General features: G+C 22.1%; 4 protein-coding genes across 12 annotated transcripts in view; 2 read left to right on the top strand and 2 right to left on the bottom strand.

Moving 5' to 3' along the window:
• The window catches only part of LOC122500034 (protein dissatisfaction-like), a 52,078-nt gene extending 44,690 nt beyond the window's left edge, over positions 1 to 7,388 (top strand). For 5 of the 6 annotated variants that reach the window (XM_043608742.1, XM_043608733.1, XM_043608765.1 and 2 more), the window contains 6 exons: positions 1,398 to 1,551; positions 3,574 to 3,778; positions 4,225 to 4,347; positions 5,713 to 5,949; positions 6,399 to 6,480; positions 6,759 to 7,388. In XM_043608742.1, coding sequence (XP_043464677.1) covers positions 1,398 to 1,551; positions 3,574 to 3,778; positions 4,225 to 4,347; positions 5,713 to 5,949; positions 6,399 to 6,480; positions 6,759 to 7,018 — 1,061 coding nt within the window. In that variant the 3' untranslated portion in view covers positions 7,019 to 7,388. The remainder of the gene's footprint in view (positions 1 to 1,397; positions 1,552 to 3,573; positions 3,779 to 4,224; positions 4,348 to 5,712; positions 5,950 to 6,398; positions 6,481 to 6,758) is intronic. The other variant, XM_043608747.1, reaches the window with a different exon arrangement.
• Positions 7,389 to 9,144: 1,756 nt separating this feature from the next.
• LOC122499940 (thioredoxin domain-containing protein 5 homolog) lies at positions 9,145 to 15,745 on the bottom strand. Its single transcript, XM_043608549.1, has 5 exons — positions 15,188 to 15,745; positions 13,639 to 13,788; positions 13,364 to 13,472; positions 12,634 to 12,942; positions 9,145 to 10,431 (listed from the first exon to the last, which is right to left on the bottom strand). The coding sequence occupies exons 1-5, from the start codon at positions 15,337 to 15,339 to the stop codon at positions 9,970 to 9,972; spliced, it is 1,182 nt and encodes a 393-aa protein (XP_043464484.1). The 5' UTR covers positions 15,340 to 15,745; the 3' UTR covers positions 9,145 to 9,969.
• A 1,070-nt stretch (positions 15,746 to 16,815) lies between these two features.
• On the top strand, positions 16,816 to 19,899 carry LOC122499648 (inosine-uridine preferring nucleoside hydrolase-like). 4 transcript variants are annotated; one of them, XM_043608104.1, is made up of 6 exons: positions 16,816 to 17,021; positions 17,631 to 17,887; positions 18,257 to 18,440; positions 18,523 to 18,639; positions 19,112 to 19,245; positions 19,417 to 19,899. In XM_043608104.1, exons 2-6 carry the CDS (start codon positions 17,696 to 17,698, stop codon positions 19,777 to 19,779), a joined length of 990 nt encoding a protein of 329 aa, XP_043464039.1. In that variant the 5' UTR covers positions 16,816 to 17,021; positions 17,631 to 17,695; the 3' UTR covers positions 19,780 to 19,899. The 4 variants fall into 4 exon arrangements, with proteins under 4 accessions (XP_043464039.1, XP_043464045.1, XP_043464054.1 ...); XM_043608110.1 differs by having other exon boundaries at positions 16,816 to 17,043; XM_043608119.1 differs by having other exon boundaries at positions 16,816 to 17,102.
• Positions 19,900 to 20,597: 698 nt separating this feature from the next.
• Positions 20,598 to 21,362, bottom strand: LOC122499639 (bublin coiled-coil protein). The gene is made up of 2 exons (XM_043608095.1): positions 21,201 to 21,362; positions 20,598 to 20,955 (listed from the first exon to the last, which is right to left on the bottom strand). The coding sequence occupies exons 1-2, from the start codon at positions 21,313 to 21,315 to the stop codon at positions 20,801 to 20,803; spliced, it is 270 nt and encodes an 89-aa protein (XP_043464030.1). The 5' UTR covers positions 21,316 to 21,362; the 3' UTR covers positions 20,598 to 20,800.
• Between the last annotated feature and the right edge of the window lie 134 nt (positions 21,363 to 21,496).

The following is a 21,496-nucleotide window of genomic DNA, read 5'->3' as shown; positions in this document are numbered from 1 at the left end:
AATTTTAATAAAATTCTACCCAAACATTCAATTATTTTCATAAATAATAAAAATTTTACAGAAATTCAATTATTTACAAATCTTTTGTAAGTTTCTTTGCAATAATAAAATTATTTTCATATAAATAAGAAAAATCTTTTTTGGAATTCAATTATTTTCAATTATTATTTTAAATAATTAAACTCGTAGCTGAATTTAAATTATTTTTAATAAAATTTTAATCAAATTCCTCGAGAAATATAATTATTCTTAAAAATTTTAATTAAATTCTTCACAAGAATTCAATTATTTTAACAAATAATAAAATTGTTAATTAGAATTCAATTATTTAAATTTTTTTTTAATTTTAATAAAAATCCTTCGCTAAAAATTCAATTATTTTCATAAAGTTTTAAAATTCTTCTCAGGGATGCAATAATTTTCATAAAAAATAAAATCCGTCATAGAATTTCAATTATTTTTAATATAATTTTGAAGAAATTCCTCGAAAAATAAAATTTTATTCTTAAAAATGTTATTGAAATCAAATTCGTCATAGAATTTCAATTATTTTTAATATAATTTTAAATAAATTCCTCGAAAAATACAATTTTATTGTTAAAAATGTTATTGAAATTCGTCTCAAATTCAATTTATTCAAATTTCAAATATTTATATTTCTGAATTCAATTTGTTAGTTTTTCAATTTTAAAAAATAACAATTGCTATACAAATTAATGTATTGCACGTCAATTTTTTGTAAATATTTTTTTGTCAACTATATTTTCGGAAAATAATTCACTTTTTCTTTTATTTTAAAGAATAAAAGTATTGTGATCCCTGTGGGTATTATATTTATGTTTCCTCCACGTCTCTCTATATTGATGACAAAAATTTACGATCTATTTTATAACTATTTTTATTTCACGTTGTTCGAATATATGTTTCATTTTTGTTTCTTTTTCGAAAACAATGAAAAAGAAATGGACGCGAATAAGGGTATTTTAGAAATGTACAGAAATTCTAAACGGTTTGATTTTTTTCCCCAAAAAGAAAATAAATAAAAACAGAAGTGACGAATTGTGTAATTAAATTCTAAATGATCGATGTATTATTTTCACCTCTGATAAACATCATTAGTTAATTTCATTACGTCTGCAAATAATTTGATTGCGAATAAATAATTGTCGGCTTAGTTTCTATACACTAAGCTATATATAAAGTTTAAAGGATTATATTTGCTTTACATTTGCATCTCATTTATGTGTCAAATTTTAAACAAAAATGATGATGATGATGATGATTCGTAAAAGATATTTTTTGTGCTAAAAAAAACAAGAATGAACCGAATAGTAATTTATTAAACTAAAAAAAAAATTAAAGTAAAAATAAATAATAAATTATCTCTTTATTTTCAGCCGTACAACATGAACGAGGACCGCGGAAAGCAAAACAACATTCAGTATTGTCGGATAAACATCAACAACCGCCTTCAATTTTAACGCAGCTTTCGCCTCATCACAACGGATCACGAATGGACATTAATTCAACACATCCCTTCGTTCCACAAAGGTTATTTGTTATGTTCTCTTGTTAACCATTTTTTCTCCACCGTTAATTTGTTTTTAGAATATTCTCAAATTTATTCTAAATATTTGCTAAAAAGCTAACTATTTATGTTTTTTTTTTATTAGAGAGAAAAAGAATTTTCACTACTTTAAATTCGCTAATACTAAAAATCAAAAAACTATTCTCAAAAATTATAATCAAATTCTTTAAAACGATTCAATTATTTTCAAAAAATATTCGAAACTCAATTATTTTCAATATCCAGTATTTTCATAAAATTGCGCAAAAGAATTCAATTATTTAAAAGAAAAATTGTAAAATTTATTCGAAATTCAAATATTTTTATATAAATAATAAAATTTTCACAAGAATTCAATTAACTTAGAATAGGATTTTCAATAAAATTTTCGAAAAAATCAATTTTTCACAAACTTTTTATATAATTCTTCACAATAATTAAATTACTTTTACTAATAATATTTTTCATGAAAACACAATTGTTTCAAAAAATTGTTGTTAAAATTCTAAGCAAAAATTCAATTATTTTCGTAAGTAATAAAACTCATCGAAGAATTTCAATTACCTTTTAATATTATTTTTAATTAATTAATCGAAATATTCAATTATATTCACAAATAAAATTTTCCACAAGAATTCACATTATTTAAAATAAAATTTTCATAATATTTATTATTATATTGAAAAAATTAATCATTTAAAACATTTTTTTATAAAATTCTTATCGAAGAATTAAATTATTTTTAAAAATATCAAAATTTTTCAAAGAAATTCAATTATTTTTAATAACATTTTTCGCAATAATTCAATTATTTTCATGAATAATAAAATTCTTCTCAGGAATTCAATTATTTTTGAAAATTTTAATAAAATTCTTTGCAATTATTCAATTATTTTCATAAATAATACAATTTATCGCAGGATTTTCATAATATTTATTATTATATTGAAAAAATTAATTATTTAAAACATTTTTTATAAAATTCTTATCGAAGAATTAAATTATTTATAAAATTAATAAATATCTTCTTGGAAATTCAATTATTTTAAAAAATTCTAATAAAATCGTTCGCAAGAATTCAATTATTTTTATAAATAATAAAATGCTTTTTAGGAATTCAATTATTTTCAAAAAAAAATTAATAAAATACGACACTGACATTCAATTTGTATTCTCAAAAATTTAAATAGAATTCTTTGTCAAATTTAATTATTTTTCATAACAGAATTCAATTTTTTAAATTAGAATTTGCATAAAATTAATCGAAAGAAATGAATTATTTAAAATTTTTAATAAAATTCTTCGCAAGAATTAAATTATTATTATAAATATTTAAATTCTTTCATGAATAATAAAATTCGTTGCAGGAATTCAATTTATTAGCAGGATAAGAAGGAAGTTTAATTTTTTGATGAAAATTAGGAAAAAGTCAGGAAAATAAAATATAGAATGGAATTTTTGTCAGTTTTGTGAAGTTTCTAAAACGAGTTTTTTTAATCAAGTTTAATTTTTTGATAGCTACTTTTTTACTACTTTTTTTTAGTTTGAAAGTTACTTTTTGCTACTTTTTTAACATTTGTTATCGAGTGCAAAGTCTGTATTTGTTTAATTTGTCACATTTTTAACTTGAGAATATTTTTTTCTTTTAATAATAATAATGATTCTATCACTCGGTTTTCAACACTTAATTAATTTTTGTTTTCCTTTGCAATTATGGAATTGTTTTTCTAAATTATGGAATTGAATTTCTATACAGAAAAATAAAATGAAAATTCTAATAAAAAATCATTCTAAATTTATTAGATTAAATTTCTATTAAACCGAGTAATAGTAATAATTAAATTCATATCATGAATTTAATTAATTTAATTAATATTATTAAGATATTTTATAATTAAGATTATAGAAATTCTATTTAACGGAATTAAAAAATTTAAATATTACTTTACTCTATTAATTTTTGTTGTCGTGTGTATTTTATATATGAAAATTGAATAATTTTGCAGAAGATTTCGAATGGATCAACGATTTGCGCCTTATCCAACGCCTCTTCGTATTCATAAGTCATCGGAGGATTCCCCACCGCCTGCACCATTGGCACTTACTCATTCTCCATCGACGACGACCCTCTATCATACGACGACAGTTACCGTCGCACAACCACCGCAACCGCCCCTTCTACAACTAATTTTAGCCGCAGAGAAATGCCAGGTAAGTAATTCACCCCAAATTGTTTCCCCTCATTCCTTTCCACTTTTCATGCTAATAATCCCTGAATAATTTTCACTTTCAAAACAAAGTGCCAACAAGTTGCGCTTTTCTCTTCTTCTTCTCCTCATTCTCTTTCTCTTTCTCTCTTCATCCGCCTCACTAATTCCATTTTCTACTGATTTTCCCTCATTTGTAAATTATACGCGGTCGCTATTGTAATTCGTTTAAATCAAATTTTAATTAATTGCCCTCCCTTTTCTTTTGGTTCCTGCACAAAAAATAGATATTAATTGTCCTCTCTTTTTTTGTTTCCTGCAAAAAGCAGAAAATTATTTAATTTTATTAATTGTCCTACCTTTTTTGTCAACCTTGTAAAAACTAGAATATTGTCAGGAAAATTTTAATTTTATTAACTGTCTTCTCTTTTTTGTTTGTGTGTCAAATAGGAAGTAGGATGGAATACACGTTTGCAGTCAGACTTGGAAGAAATAGAACAAACTGAAACAGAAACAAGTCGTAGTCCATCGGCAGTTGCGACTATTTTTAGTCCAACTTGGGAAGTTTTACAAGTGAGAGATAAATATTTTATTGTTGTTGAAAAGAATTGAATTTTTGCAAAAGGATTTTACTATTTATAAAAATAATTAAATTATTGTGAAGAATTTTACTATTAATTTAAAAAATAATTGAATTATTGCAAAGTATTTAATAAAATGTTAGGAAATAATTGAATTGTTTTGAAGAATTTTATAGAAATATATTTGAAAATACATAATTAAATTCTTTCGAGAAAAATTGAATTTCTGTAAAGAATTTTATTATTTTTTGAAAATAATTGAACTCTCAATTTTTTTTGACAAATATATTTAAAAATATTTACTATTTATAAAAATAATTGTATTATTTCGAAGGATTTATTAAGATTTTAGAAAATAATTGAATTTATTCGATATCTTTTAAAAATTTTATAAAAATTGAATTCTTCCGAGGAATTCAGTTAAAATTGTTTTTAAAATAATTGAATTCCTACAAAGAATTTTACTATCTATAAAAATAATTGAATTATTGCGAAGAATTTTACTATATTGATAAAAATAATTGAATTGTTTCGAAGGATTTATTAAAATTTTAGAAAATAATTGTATTTATTCGAAATGTTCTAAAAATTTTATAAAAATTGAATTCTTCTGAGGAATTCAATTGAAATTGTTTTTAAAATAATTGAATTCCTGCAAAGAATTTTACTATTTTTTATATAACTAATTAAATTTTTTAAAAATCTCTACATTAAATTATTCAAAACTTTAATACTTTATTGTTAAACAAATATTTTTAAAACAAAATTATTTCCTAAAATTTATTTATTTATTTATTTATTTAAAATTCCTGTTATAAAGCTTCCAATATTCAGTAATTTTCAAAATTTTAACTGGAATTCTTTTTGAATCAGTTCTTATTTGAAATATATTTTAGTACAAGAATTTTTGAAAAAAATTTAATTATTCTCCAATTTTTTAGTTACAATTCTTCAAAAAATACAATAATATTGAAAAATAATTTTTAAAAGTGATAAAATAAAATTCTTTGAAGCATAAAATTTAATTTAATGAAATGTGAGAAAATTTACTATTTTTTCAATCTTTTAAAATTATTTTTAGGAATTCAACTATATTTTCAAAAACTTTTTTATTACGATTTAAAAAAAAATCATTTTTTCAGAATTACTAAATAAATTTTTTTAAATTTGATTAATTTTTAAACCTTTTGTTTAATAAATATTTGAATACTTGTTATTTATTTGTCCAGGAGGAATTAAAATTTCGAAAACTAGGACATTTACGAAAAATACGTTAATTTTTTTGTTAAATAAACATTTTTTTAGCTTTTATTTTTTTCTAATTCTCTTTTTCATGTGGAATTTTTATTTTTTCCAGGAAACGACAGCGAGACTTTTATTCATGGTGGTGCAGTGGGTTAAATGTCTTGCTTCATTTCAAGCACTTCCAGAATATGATCAACGATTACTGTTGGAAAAAACTTGGACACAGTTATTTCTTCTTCATTTCGCTCAATGGTCCACATCATGGGACATCATTGGACTTTTGGACGATGAACAGGCACGAAAAAGACTTCCCGATAGCAGTTCACGTCAGGAGTTACGAACTATTCAGGTGGCTTTATAAAAAAAAATATTATTTTTAAACTATAAATTGAAATAAATTCGGAATTTCTACAAAAATATTCGCAAAATCCAGGAATTTCGATTTTTTTTATTCAGATGATTCTGTTTCAAATTATTTGCTTTTGTTTCCTAATTAATTTTTGCCAATTCAGATTTAGAAAATAAGCTTTGTAATACAATTTTTCCAAAAGAATTTTATTATTTTCACTTATGAAAATAAGTGAATTTTTTTTTATTTTAAAAGACAAAACTTGTGATAAGAAAAAGTTATAATTTTTATAATTTTAAATCTGAAATAATAATTTAAGTTTGGATAGAATTTTATTAAAATTGTATTGAAAATAATTGAATTGTTTCAATTTTTTTGCTGTAATTTATAAATATAAAATCCATATAATTTATTATTTGGAAATAATACCTAGTTTTTTCATTTTTCAGAAAATAATTTACAAGTACAAGCAAATTTGTCCCGACAGTGGAGAATGGGGTTGCATGAAAGGTGCAGTTTTATTTACTCCAGGTAAATTTTTAAAATTATCAATTACAAAATCAAGTAAAATTCAATTCACTTCTTTTCTAAAACTAAAAAAGCAATGAATTCCCTTCCCATTATTTAAATTATTTATTGTTAAAAATAAAAATGTATTTTGTATCTTTTGAAATTAAATTTAAAAATTATTAACATAAAATTGAAAAATTTGTAGAAAATAAAATTTAAAAATTAGTAAAATGAAAGTTAAAAATTTGTAAAATAAAATTCTACATTTCATTTTTTTTTTTTGCTTAATAATGATACAGAAGTGGACGATCTAAACGCTCCAGAAGCAGTTGAGATGCTTTACATTCAAGTTCACTCGATATTCTTAGAGTATACAACGCATCGTTATTCGCATCAAAAATTCTGGAAACTCAAACGTCTATTGCAATTATTAGACGACGTTAAACCAAAGACTATTGAATATTTATTTTTCCGCGAAACTATTGGACAAATACCAATAGCCAATCTATTAGACAACATATATAAAATGGAATCTCATACTCAAAATACTCACTGTTAGGAGATTATATCGTATATATAAAAAAAAAGTAAATGAAAATAGTAATTTTCTTTGGTAAAATTTCGATATATCATAATTTTAAATATATCAACGAGACATAAATAAATATATAAAAAAAAGACGGAAATTTTTCTAAAGATAATTATATCATCGTTACGCGATCATTTTTATGTAAATGCTGTAATTAAAATTACTAAATTCGTATTTAGAATATTATCGATATTCAGAATTAAATCTGAATTTATTCAATTTTCTCGCTTTTTAGGTGCTTTAGCGTTTAAAGAATTTTTCTATTTCGAAAAGAAATTATCCTATCGACTCTAATTTTTCTTCTTCTTCTTCTTTTTTCTATTCTGTAAAAAAATTAAACTCGACTTAATTTTCGCTTTGGAAATTTGTTATTTTTTAAATTATCATTCTTTTTTCGAAATGAAATTTTATTGTTGTTTTCTAATGTTAAAATTTGTATATTTTTTAAATTTGTTATTTATTTGTCAATTATTCGTTTTTAATTTTAATTTAATTTTAATTTGTAAATATTTTTTCTTTCCGTTATCAATAATATTCGTAAATAGAAAAGATCTTTTTGGAATAACTTAATTTTTATTACAACACAACAATATGCAGTTATTGTCATAATTTAGAAATTTTTGTTCTAAGTACAATAGCGATTTTTATGAGATAAAGACTGGAAAATTTTTTTCGCTATAAAATAACTGTAATGTACACTGCAAAAAAAAATTCGACGATGTTTTTGTCAATAGAATTTATTTCTTTATAATTTATGATTTATAATTTCTAGTCTCTAAAAAATTGATAGAAATTAGAAAAGAAAAATTATTTTTTAATTTCGAATAATTAATGATTAAATTTTTACGAAGAATTTAAGTAAAATTGTAGATTTGAAAATAATTGAATTTTTTACAAGAACTTTATTGTAATTATTAAAAATTATTAAGAAATTTTATTATAATTATAATGAACAGAATTGAATTCTTGCGAAGAATTTAATAAAAATCCTATTGAAAATTGAAAATACCTAATTGAATTCTTATAAAGAATTCTTATAAAAAATCAAAAAAAATTTGAAATACAGTTCATTTCTTGAACAGATTTAAAAAAAAATATTTGAAAATAATTTAATTGTTATGAAAAATGAAATTAATTAAATTCTTCCGAGAAATTTAACTAAAATTGTATTAAAGATAATTGAATTTTAATTTTATTACAATTTTGAAAAAAATGTAATTCTTGAGCAGAATATTATTTTATTAATAATTTTTGAAAATAATTAAATTTTTTCGAGAAATTCAATTAAATATTTAAAATTGATTAACTAAATTTAAAATTACGGAGCAAATTAATAATTCAATTAAAAATTAATTAATATATTAAATTCTCGTAAATTTGATTTTCAAAATTAATTCTCAGTTGAAAATTTTTGCAGTGTACAATTTATTTCCAAAAAAAAATTTTTATTTCGTTCCAAAACACTTCGCGAATAATATTCATCAAAGTGAGTGATAAAAAAAATGTGCAATCTCTCATAGTATTTTTTTTTAATTTATCAAGATTATAGAATTTTTTGTTCTTTGCTTCAATTCTAGTGTAAAGAAATTTTCTCCTTCTAATTATAAATATTTAGTAGGCGTTTAATTATAAAATGTAAATAAATTCGTCTCAACTTGCGACGATCTATGACGGCTGTTCTAAAAAATTTCCATATAAATATAATTAATTAATTACTGTATAATTTTTCAATTAACGATAAATTTTAAGCGCAATATTCTAGAAATTGTAAATGTACCGCTTAGTTTACGAATAGAATTTCAAAAATTACTCCTATAATTACCTAACTATAGAAATTAATTTTTCCATTCTCTATCGTAACAAATTTTTTATACTAAAATTTTAATCATCAACTTGTAATTAATTTATTTTTTAATGACTTACATTAAAAATTAATTCATTCATTTTGAAATTATGGAAATTATTAAATAATTATTATTATTATAGTTAGTGAATACCTAAACGTTTAAATGAATACAAAATACAATAATTTTTTTCGACAAAATTTTTATTGAAACTTGAGGTGAGGTTTTTTGAAATATAAAAACAAAGAAACATCTTCTTGGAAGTTTAAGACTTTTATGTGATTTCGAAAAATTATATCGGCAAATTTCCAGAAACTTGATATATATTCAATAAAAAGAAAAAAATGACAAAAAAAATTTATCATTTTGACTTTACTTGTCAATAGGAGGAAAAAAATTAAAATGTAAAAATTGAAAAATGGAAAAATTAGGATAAATTGAAAAATTCTTGAAAAATGCCGATATAAAATAGAGTATAAAAAATCTGCATTCTAACATTGTAAATATCTTCATTGCACATTGGAATTTGTCTTGTACATGAAATTAATGTATAAATGTAATACAGATTGTAACTGTAAAATATAACATAAATATTAAATCACACTGTTTTCATTTTCTCCTTATGGCAAATATTTTTTTTCTCTCTCTCTCGAAATAAATAATTAATTTCCAGCAAGAAGAAAAAAATATATTGTAAAATACACTTTAATATTTTTATCTTTTTTTTGAAGACATGACACAAGACAAAATAAGAACTGGAAGAACGTCACAAAAATTGACATCAATAAATATTCTAACACAACGCTACACAAACTCTTTCTCACTGTAAATAAAATTCTAAGTACACGGAGATAAAAATTTTAAATATCTTAAAAATTTCACTTCAAAAAAAAGAAAAGAAATCTGTTAGTCATCAATAAAAAAACTGTATTTTTTTATTCCTATAGCAAATCTTTTTTTTTTTTTTTGTATCTGGAAACAAAAAATTCGGGTCATTGACGATCAAAATATTTCATAAAATACTGACTTTGTACACGCATTAAAATAATTTTAAAAAAATTGATTATAGGAAGCAAATCACAGTTCATCGTGTGCTTGTAAATGATTCATGACAAATTCATAGAGATCGTCTAAGCTACGCGATCCATTGTACTCGGAAATTTTCTTTCCATCTTTATATAAAATTAAAGTTGGAAAACCATCGATTTCTTGCTCGCTACACAGTGATTTACTTGGTGTCATTGTACAATCAACTTTTGCAATGCTTATACCATCTTTGCTGGAAAATTTCTTTCCTAAATCCTCCCAAGTTGGTGCTAATCGTTTACAATGTGCGCACCATGGTGCAAAGAATTTAACAAATGAAATTCCATTCTCGACGCCGTGATCAAATGTTTCTCCGGTTAATACAGCCACCGATGGAATTAAACGATCGGCATCATTTTCTTCACTGTCATCACCTTCTGCACTCTTGCCAAGCATTGTCGACACGTAAGTCTTCAAATCCTCGTGACTTCTCTGTCCAGTGTATTTATCTTTCTGTAAAAAAAAAGTTGATTTGAATAAAATTCTTCGCAAATGTTTATTATTTTGAAAAATTTCAATAAAATACATTACAAGAAAAAACAAAATTAAATACTTTGAAAAAATTGAATTGTTTTCCGAAATAAATAAAATTATTCGCAGAAATTCAATTATTTTGAAAAATTTTGGTAAAAGTCTTTATAAAAATTTACTTAATTTTAATAAAATTTTTACCTCGATTTAAAAAATTTAAATAAAATTCGTCGCAGGATTCAAATTAGTTCCATGAATAATAAAATTCAATTATTTTTATAAATAGTAAAATTCATGCAGGAATTAAATTATTTTCATTACAATTTTAATAAAATTCTTCGCAAGAATTCCATGGTTTTTAATACACTTTTAATAAAATTCTTCGCAAGTATTAAATTATTTTTGTAAATAATATAATTATTTCTAGGAATTTAATTATTTTTATAAATAATAATATAATTTTTCGCCGGAATATAATTATTTTCAATCAAGAAGAAAATCTATAGAAGAATTTAATTATTTTTAAAAATTTAAATAAAATTCGTCACAAGAATTCAATATTATTTCCATGAGCAGAAAAACATTCAATTATTCACATAAATAATATAAAACTTCTCAAAAATTCAATTATTTTCAAAAATGTAAATAAAATTTGTCACAAGAATTCAATTATTTAAATATATAATAAAATTCGTCGCATGAATTCAATTAATTTACATGAAAAATAAAATTCGTCGCAAGAATTAAATTACTAATAGTTAATTATAATTATTTATTGTTTTCAAAAAATATGATAAAATTCTTCGTAAAACTTCAATTCTTTTGAAAAATTTTAATTAAATTCTTTATGAGAATTGAAATATTTCAAATATAATTTTAATTAAATTCCTTGAACACAAATTCAAATATTTTCGAAAATTTTAATTAAATTTTGAGCAAGATTTCAATTATTTTCATAAATAATTATTAAATTTTTCGCAGGAATTTAATTTTAAAAAAAAAAAATTGAACATAGAAATTCAATTACTTTTGAAAATTTTTAATAAACTTATTTATGAGAATTCAATTATTTTTGTAATTTATAAAATTCTTCGCAGAAATTTAATTATTTTAAAGAATTTTAATCAAATTTTCCGCATAAATTTTATTATTTTGAAGAATTTTAATAAAATTGTTTACAAGAAAAAAATTTAGTTAGAACCTTTAAAAAAAAAATTCAATTCTATTCGTAAATAGTGAAATTTTTCGTAGTAATTCAATAATTTTGGTAAAATTTTTTTATAAAAATTTACTTATTTTTAATATAATTTTAATAAAATTCCTACCAAGACTTCAATTATTTTCAAAATTAATAGCATTTATTAAAAGAATTCAATTATTTATAAAAATTGTAATAAAATTCCTCTAAAGAATTGGATTATTTAAAAAAAATGTTAATTATAACATTCTTTGCAGAAATTTAGTTATTTTAAAAAATTTTGATAAAACTCTTTACAAGAATTTAAATAATTTTAATAATATTTTAGCGAAATTCCTCGTAAGAATTAACTTATTTTTAAAGATTTTAAATTACATTTTTCGCAAGAAATTTATTTATGTTGAAAAATTTTAATTAATTCCTTTGTAAAAATTCAATTACATATTTCAGATTGAGAATCACAAGAGAAATAATATAAAAGAAATATTTTGAATTGAAAACAATGTGATTTATTTAATTTTTGGTATTTTTTAATCTTCAAAGAATTAAATTAGAATTTCATTAATTTTTTAAATTCAAAACATCAAAAAGAAAAATTTAAATAAAAAGTAGGAAACAAAAAGCACCAAAATACAACCATTAGGAATATAGTTTATTATTATTAATTATTATATTTATTTAAAATTCCAAAGGATTATAATCGTTGCCAGTAAAAATCATAATTAAATATTTATAATTTACTAAAAAGAAATGTTACCAAAATTTGGTTAATGTTTCCCATTGCTCCCTGTGTGACAAATTTAATAAAAAAAACAAACAAAAGGCTATCTAAATCTTTTGAGTAAGTCAAAGAATGAAAACAATGACATTGTTTTCATTCTCATTTTCATTTATCATTTGAAAGACATTGTCTTTCAAATGATAATAATAAAGGATTTTTTTTTCTACAAAAAGGAATAAAAATTGAAAATGTTTTGTAAATTTACCTTTTTACCGTCTTCAATCCAGAGTAATGTGGGATATCCCTTAATGTCAAATTGACCGCAAACGCTACGATATTGAGTGCAATCGATTTTGGCAATGCTCACTGATTTCTCGTGACTCAAACTGTTGGCAAGTTCGTCCCATGTTGGCGCTAATTTTTGACAATGTCCACACCAAGGTGCATAGAATTTAACAAAATGATTACCATTCGATACATGCTTGTCAAATGTGTACTCAGTTAATTCTATCAATCCATTCACAGCCTCTGGAATTGAAGGTACGATTTCCTCTTCTTCATTTTGTTCCTCTTCCTGAAAATTTATTTTTTTCATTTAAAGGTAAATTATTTTCATTGTACTTTTAAAAAAATAAACAAAAGAATTTAAATAAAAAAAGATTCCTACACGAGGAAGGAAAAAATTAATAAAACAAAATAAAAAGACAAAAAAAATGAATAGAATGAAACAAATAAAGAAACAAAACGTAAATAAAATAATAAATACAAAAAGTATAAAGAAAGTAAATAAATACATATACAATTTAAATAAACGAAAAAAGAAAGAAACAAAAAAATAAACAATTAAAAAGAATAAACAAACAAAAATAAGGAAAGTGAACAAAAAAATATACAAGAAAAGTAAAAAAATAATCAAATAATAAAAATAAATAAATAAAAAAATTACGATAAAAAGAAGAAAAAACTTAAGAATAAATAATATAAAATTTATGTACTGAAGGACTGCTGCCCAATTGTTCATTGATGAATGAAGTTAAAGATGGTAAGTCGCGAGTTCCACGGAATTTTGTACCCTGTGATTCGCCAGCCTTGAAAAATTTGAGCCTGCGTTTAGAAAGGAAAATTCAAATTTTTTAGTAAATTAAAAGAATAATGCGACGTCAACAATGAAAATTTTTAATAAATTCTAAAATTAGAATTAAACATAATTTAAAAATTAGAATTTAATACATAATTCTAAAAGAAATAATTGTAAAAAAAAATTACTTACGTAGGATAACCAGTCACATCATGTTCCGAACAAACTGTATTGTCTGTTGTACAATCGACTTTTCCAATTCTAACACGACTGTCATCGTCCTCGTTCAACATTTCTGCAAGTTGCTCCCAAATGGGACCAAGTCTTTGGCAGTGACCGCACCTAAAAACAATTTAATCAGAAAATAATAATTAAAATTTTTATTACACAAGAATTTAAAATTATATTCGAAAATACTTTTTTATTTTCTATAACTACAAGCTTTTTAATTTAATACACATTTAATTATTTATTTACAGTATAAATGAACTTACAAAAAAACTAAAACAAAATTATTTTATTATAATTAATTGGAAATTTAAATCTAAACTAAAATTTTATAAATAAAAAATCTATTCCAAGTAACTTTTTAGTTTTTGCCCCCGAATTTATTTATATTCTATTATTATATTATTTTAATAAAATTCTTATTCTCATTAATATTATATTATAATATTACTATTATTATTTTATTATTTTTTTTATACATTATTTAATCTACTGTATGACTTTCATTGGAACAATAATTTATTTAAATTAATTTTATTTTTAAAAAAATATTAGCATGATAATAATTTTTATCAATAATTCAATTATGAGATCAATTAACAACAAAGAAGAGAAATTTAAAAATTAAACATTTTTTCAAGTGTTTTACAGAAAAAAATAAATGTTTTTTTAATTAGAATAATTTAATATTAAATAAATATATGTGTATTATCTCGTGAAATGTGATAAAAATAAAATTACTCAGACGATTATTCACGAAGTAAATATTAATGTAGAAATTATTATCATATGCATTAATCTCCCTAATAGATAATTAAAATTGAAATACAGAAGCATCAGTCCATATCTCAATCGCTTTCTTTAATCTCATTTATTAATTTCATTTCTCATTTACAATTAGTAATTTTATTAATGTAGCATTTGAATAATTAAAATTGTAAATTAAATTTATATTTTTTATTACGAAAATTTAATTAAATTAAATTTGATTTAATTTTTAATTGAATTTAAATTTAATTTTACATTTTTCGATCTTAAAGTGAATTTTATTTATTAAATTCATTTGGTTAAAAAATATTTCTTTCTCGTATTTTTTAAACAAAAAATTTTAATATTAGTTTAAACTCTTCAAATCACCACGTATGTAATAATAAAACTGGACTTTTATCTAATCATTCACATTATCATTCAATACCATCTTCCTTTCGAAGCAGAACCTCGTTTTTCTGTACATTTTCAATAAAAATAATTTTCAAGCAATTTCGTTATTTATTATCAAATTATTTCCTAAGAAATAGTAAATAAAATAATCAATCGACTGTAATAAATAATATTTAATAATAATAATAATAATAATAATAATAATAATAATAATAATAATAATAATAATAATATAATAAGAATAATAATTATAATAATATTAATATCAATAAAATAAGAATAAAAGTAGTAAAAAATGGATTACTCCGAAAAATTGCAGTACTTAATTAAAAATAAATATACAAAATCTTACCAAGGTGCGTAAAACATGATAAAGTGATTTTTCTTGCTGACTGCTTCTTTAAATGTTTCCTCATTATACTGAACAGTATGTACATCTTCTTCATGAGCAAATCCACAATAAATTAAAGTTAATACAAGAAGGAAAATGCTTTTCCGAAACATGATTGATCTGCTCTCAATATATTATTCTCAATAATTATTGATATGCACGATATATATTTTTTTTTCAAAACGAAACTATTTTTATCACACAAACAATGGATTTATGAAGAAAGATATTTCAAAAACGTAATTATATATATATACGAGAAGAAAACACAAAGTGAAACAAAGAAAAAATATACTTTATAATAAAGAAAAAAATGCTATCAACAAATAGAAGGTTAGGTTATAATAAACTGCAAACAAACACTATTTGAACAATTACAAAAATTAATATAAATTAATTTATCACTTATTAATGGTTAAAAATATTTAATTTACACTAAATATTTTATGAAATTTCCTATATATTTACAGGATACAAAAACAACCGGAGACCGCCCACTAAACGTTGACAATGGGACTCAAAAACACACATCATGCACACACAAGAAACAACCAGTGTTACCAAAATAAAAAAAAGTCACCAACAATTAGTGATACATTTTTAAAATTAATAATTACTAATTTACTATTACTAATATAAAGTAGTTTTTAAAAAAATGTTAAATTAATTTTAAAGTATTAAAAAAATTTGTAATTTGTATTTTTCTATTTTTTACTATAAAAATAACATTTTTTAACATTTTAAAGGTGATTGCACAGTACGCGTCATTTTCCTAAACCTCCAAAACTTGTAATTAAAAATCAAAACATTAATATATAATAATACGTCACTATATTATTAACTATTATTCAATAAATAACTTAATTATAATTCTTCTAAATGATTTACAATTATATTCCGGTAATAAAAGTAATTAATAATTGCTTTAATTAATTAATTTAAGTGAAAAAACGTTAGTTCCGGGTTTGTCCGCAAGATATAGGTAGATGTCGCCCCAAAAAATTGTGTTTTTTGGTAGTTTTTGAGTTTTCCATGTAATTCGACTTTGTCGAAACTAGCACTCTCATTGGCTTGATTCAAATTTGCGCGCGAACCAAAAAGCCAATGAAAGCGACCTACGTGGAAATGCACCTTTATATTTTATATTACTCTCATTGGCTTGTTGGTTCGCGCGCAAATTTGAATCTAGCCAATGAGAGTGCTAGTTTCGACAAAGTCGAATTACATGTGAAACTCAAAAACTACCAAAAAACACCATTTTTCGGGGCGACATCTACCTATATCTTGCGGACAAACCCGGAACTAACGTTTTTTTTTTACCTAAACTAGCGCCTCAGACGGCCTTCGGCCGTCTTCGTTGCTTCTATTCCATGTTCATTTTTGTTCAATTTTTAAAAGTTCAAATGTTAATTTTTTCAATTTAATAATTTTTTAAATAAAATTCTATTTTACTTAAAATATTTTTTTGCTAAGTGTAAAATTTTCTATTAATTTAATTATATTTTTAATTACAAATTATATGTTATTTATTATTTATATTATTATTTATTTAGTGGTAAAAGAATAATTTCAGACTGCAGCTCCATCTCTTAAGTATATGTGAATTTTTAATGTACTACAATTTCATTTGGAAACATGAGTTCGCCCTTCTATTCATATTACCGATGCTTAATCTTTTCGATACTTTTCGAGTTACACTTTCGAGTGCATTCGATTCTTTTATCCCATGTCTTTTTTTAGAAAGGATTAATTAATTAAAGCAATTATTAATTACTTTTATTACTGGAATATGACTGTAAATCATTTATAACGATATTGTTGAGTTATTTATCAAATAAACTTAATAATATAAGGCAGAATATTATATAATGCGAAAGTTTGTAACGTTTGTAAACAACCTAACCTCTAAAAGTGACAGTTTGACAGTTCGCGACTTCACGTGATTGTTTCTTTCAAAAAACAATGCGAATTTTTTTTATTTTCGAAATTACTTTTAAAAGAAAATTATTATTATTTCTAAACAAAAATATTCAGATTGAATTAAGTATTTTAAATTAGTTTACAAATCTAGATTTTTATTTATACGTTTGTTATTTGGTTTAAAATTAAAATCAAATGTTTCGTCTCCTTTGTTTATGAATTATAGTTTTTGTTTTTTTTTTTAAATTACAAAAAGTGGTTCATTGTTATTTTCTATTGTAACAAAAGGGAAGTATATTCACGTCTTTTATTATCAAGAAAACTGTAAAAACATTATCAATCATCAGAATTTCGTCATAAATTGTTTACAAAAGAGATAAACTGTATTAACAATAATCTAGTGGCTATTATTAATTATTGAGATGATAATAAATTTATAATAAGTAGTCTAGTGGCTATTGTTAATAGTAAATTTATTCCATAGTTGAGAATTGGTTTCACACAAAGAGAATAATAACCTCTTTTGTTGTTATAAATAAATATATCAGAATGAAGCCAGAGAAAATTATCGTCGACTGTGATGCTGGAACTGATGACGCTTTATCTTTAATTTTACTAATAGAGGCTCACAAATTAAATGAAATTGAATTAATGGGCATTACTTGCGTGAATGGAAATACTTCCGTAGATAATGTCGTTTCTAATGTATTTAGAACTTTAGAAGTTTGCAATGGATCTGAAGTAAGTTCAATAATTATAATAAGTTACTACAATTAACAAAATAATTAATACTCTACTATTAAAATATTTTTCTATTATTTTAAAAAAAGGTAAATTTTATCCAGATATGTAAATATATTTGATAAAAAATATATTATTATTATTAATAATTTTATAAATATCTTAATAATTATTATTACAAAATATATTAATATAAAAATAAAGAAAATTAAATTAAAATAAAAAACAAGAATTAAAACACTGTGTACAGTATTTTAATTCTTGTTTTTTTATTTTAATTAATTTTCTTTATTTTTTAAATACTATAAATAATAAAAATGTTTTATTTTATTGTAAATGCTGATAATAAAATAAGATTCTTTTTTCTAGATTCCCGTTTATAAGGGAGCGTATTCATCGCTTCTTAATACGGAAAATGCAAAAATTGCCGCAAATATTCAATATCACGGAGCTGATGGTTTTGGAAATGTTTTTCAAAACAAACCCGATATTAGTAAATTAAAATCAGAGCACGCCGTTTGTGCTCTGCAAAGAATAGTTTCAGAATATTCTGGTATAATATTCATGTGAGCATTTAATTCGAAACAAAAAAATCGAATTGAAAATTTAACAAAAAAATTTTCTTCTTTTTCAAGGAGAAGTTTCGATTTTAGCACTTGGACCATTAACCAATATTGCATTGGCAATTAAAATGTATCCAGAATTTGCAAATCATGTAAAAAGATTTTATGTTATGGGTGGAAATTACACTGGTTTGTGTTCTTTTGAATTTCGATTTTTTTTATTATTTTTATTTATTTTCTTTTTATTATTATTATTATTATTATAAATATTAATTAATTATTAAGTTTTTTTCTTTCTTTTGTTTTTTTATTTTTAAAAACTGAAATGTTAAATAAAACAAAATTACTTTCGTTTTATTTATTATTTAAGTTTATATTACTTTCGTTTGTTTATCACTATTTTATAATTTATAAACTGTCGTTTTATTTTATTTTTTTTTAAAGAAATTTTTTTTACATTTTTTGAAGATGATGAAAAAAATTGTTTTTATAAATATTAATAATGGAAGGAAAAAATATTTCAGGTATTTTCTTTTTTTATTCTATTACTTTTGTTTTATTTAATATGACATTATTATTTATTATTATTTTTGTTTCGATTTTTATTTTCATTTATTGACGAATCAATGTGAATATTATTCTAATAACAATTTATTTTCAGCTTTGGGAAATACAACACCACAGGCGGAATTTAATTTCTTCTCCGATCCAGAAAGCGCTCACATTGTTCTTTGTAGCACTAATAAATTGTGGCTCTTTCCTTGGGAAACTTGCTTAAAATCACAAATTACATACGTATGTTTCTTTATTCTACGCTATTTTTTAATTATTATATCAATTATTTTAATTTTCTAAAAATTAATTTTGTTTTTATTTTCTTCTATTGTTATGTTTTGTTAATTTTTATTTATTTATATACCTACATTTAAATAAAATATTTAATTTGGTTAAATTTGTTTTTTTTAGGAATGGCGAAAGGAAGTTTTCGGTCAAATAGACACGCCAGTTGTACATTTAATGAATGCAATTGAAGAGAAAATACTATCGGCGTCGGCGGAAAAAATTCTACCATTCTACGTACCTTGTGACGTTTTTCTAACGGCCGTGGTATTAAATCCAAAAATGGCCTCGAATTTAGTTCCGTATCACGTTGATATTGAATTAAATGGAAACAAAACAAGAGGACAAGTCGTTATTGATCATTTCAATAATAACGAATCGAATGCCTTAATTATTCAAGATTTTGATAATGAAATTTTCAAAGATTTCTTATTATTTGCCGCGAATCCTTTAGAATATAAAAATCGAATATTTCACAAATGTAGTTGAAAGAAAAACATTAAAAGGACTTTTTTAAAAATAAATATTAGAATTTTCAATTAATTATCCTTAAAGACAATTATTCGACAATGATTCAAAAACAAGAATTTGCAGAATATTTTCCACTTGAGATGATTTTAAACATAAAATAAATAAAATTTATGATTTGATTCTTCTGTTATTCATATTTATTATTTATTTTTCCGTCTTCTTTAAATTTTTAATTACTAATTTTTCTGTTTTATCTAAATTTTTAATTTCTGGATAAAAAATACGAGGAAATTTGCAGTTAGGAATACTTATTAAAGTAAAATAAATTCTTTATTGTTCTTTTTAGTAAACAACAAAAATTCAGTAAGTGATAATAAAATAATTTTTCTCGATGAGATTCAACTTATTCGAGGAAATAAAAATTAATAATTGCGCAAACGCCATAAAATTACATTTTCGTTTTTCGTTCATTTCGCAATTAGACAAAATATAACTTTTTTAAAAGAAAATAATAATAATTGTAAATATACAGAAAAAATTGAAAAATCGACGCACAAATAAAAATTAACTGACACTTTTGGTGTAAATCGTTCTTCAAGTTAACAATTTTCGTTTTATTGACAATAGTTTTTATTTTCTCTATTTTTATTGTTTTTATTGATTTTTATTTTATTACTTTTTTAATTATTATTATTTCATTATTATGTTTTTTATTATAATTTCTTTTCTTATTATTTTCTTTATTATTTAATTCTTTTTTCTTATTATTTCCTTTCTAATTATTTTCTTTACTATTATTTTTTTTTATTATAATTTTCTTCAAATTTTTCTTTTTATTGTATCACTTTTGAAAATCTGTTATTTTTCTATAAGTAAAATGCGGCATTTTATTTAAAAACTACAAGAATGTAGTGTTTTGTACTTAAATTAAAACTATTTTCATATTTCTGAATTCGAAAATTGAATAGTTTTCTTCTCCTACATTTTTTTCTTGTTTTTTTCGCAAAAATTAGCTAATAAAATTAATAACAAATCTTAATTACTCTTCTTGACCAGCCTCTTGAATTTGCTTTCGGAATTTCCGATTCGATTCCAATAAACTCTTCAGCTCAGCGTGAATGTCATCGTTTTTCCTTTCCAGAGAATCCAAAACCGAATTCAATTGATCCAATTTGTTGTTCAATGCTTGGTATTCTAAATAATTTTATTTACTCAGTTACCATTTATTTTGATGGAAATTTTATTTTTATAACAAGCAACAAACATAAATACAACAAAATCTAATAATTGGATTATTAGATTTTTTTATTTAGAACTGTTGTATTTGTATTTATTTAATTAAATCAATTAAATTACGTCTCAGGTTCTCAAACTTTTCTGCTTGAAATTATTTCAAGAAAACAAATTTTAGACTCGTAGAAAAGAAATTGTAAAAATACCTTCTGGATTTAGGGTTTCGTCTTCATTATTGTCCACCTCCATTTCGTTATTCTTGTTATTTTTATTATTTTCCTGGGGTTGAACAGAAAAATGCACCATGTTTTCGTTAGCCATTAATCAGCTGATCTGTCACATGTCACATGTGCGATCACATGTCAAATGTTGCATTTAAAAAAAGAATGAGAATCGAAACCAATGACGTGCGTTCAATAAACGGAAATTACCAATTAGATGAGACATTTACTGAAAAATGTGAACGGACCTTAGTGAATGCATATAGCGACCTATGTACGAG

Source organism: Leptopilina heterotoma, unplaced genomic scaffold, assembly GCF_015476425.1.
Source record: "Leptopilina heterotoma isolate Lh14 unplaced genomic scaffold, ASM1547642v1 Lhet_101, whole genome shotgun sequence".
In the NCBI taxonomy this organism is placed as follows: Eukaryota; Metazoa; Arthropoda; class Insecta; order Hymenoptera; family Figitidae; genus Leptopilina; species Leptopilina heterotoma.
This window is presented reverse-complemented; position numbering and strand designations above follow the sequence as displayed.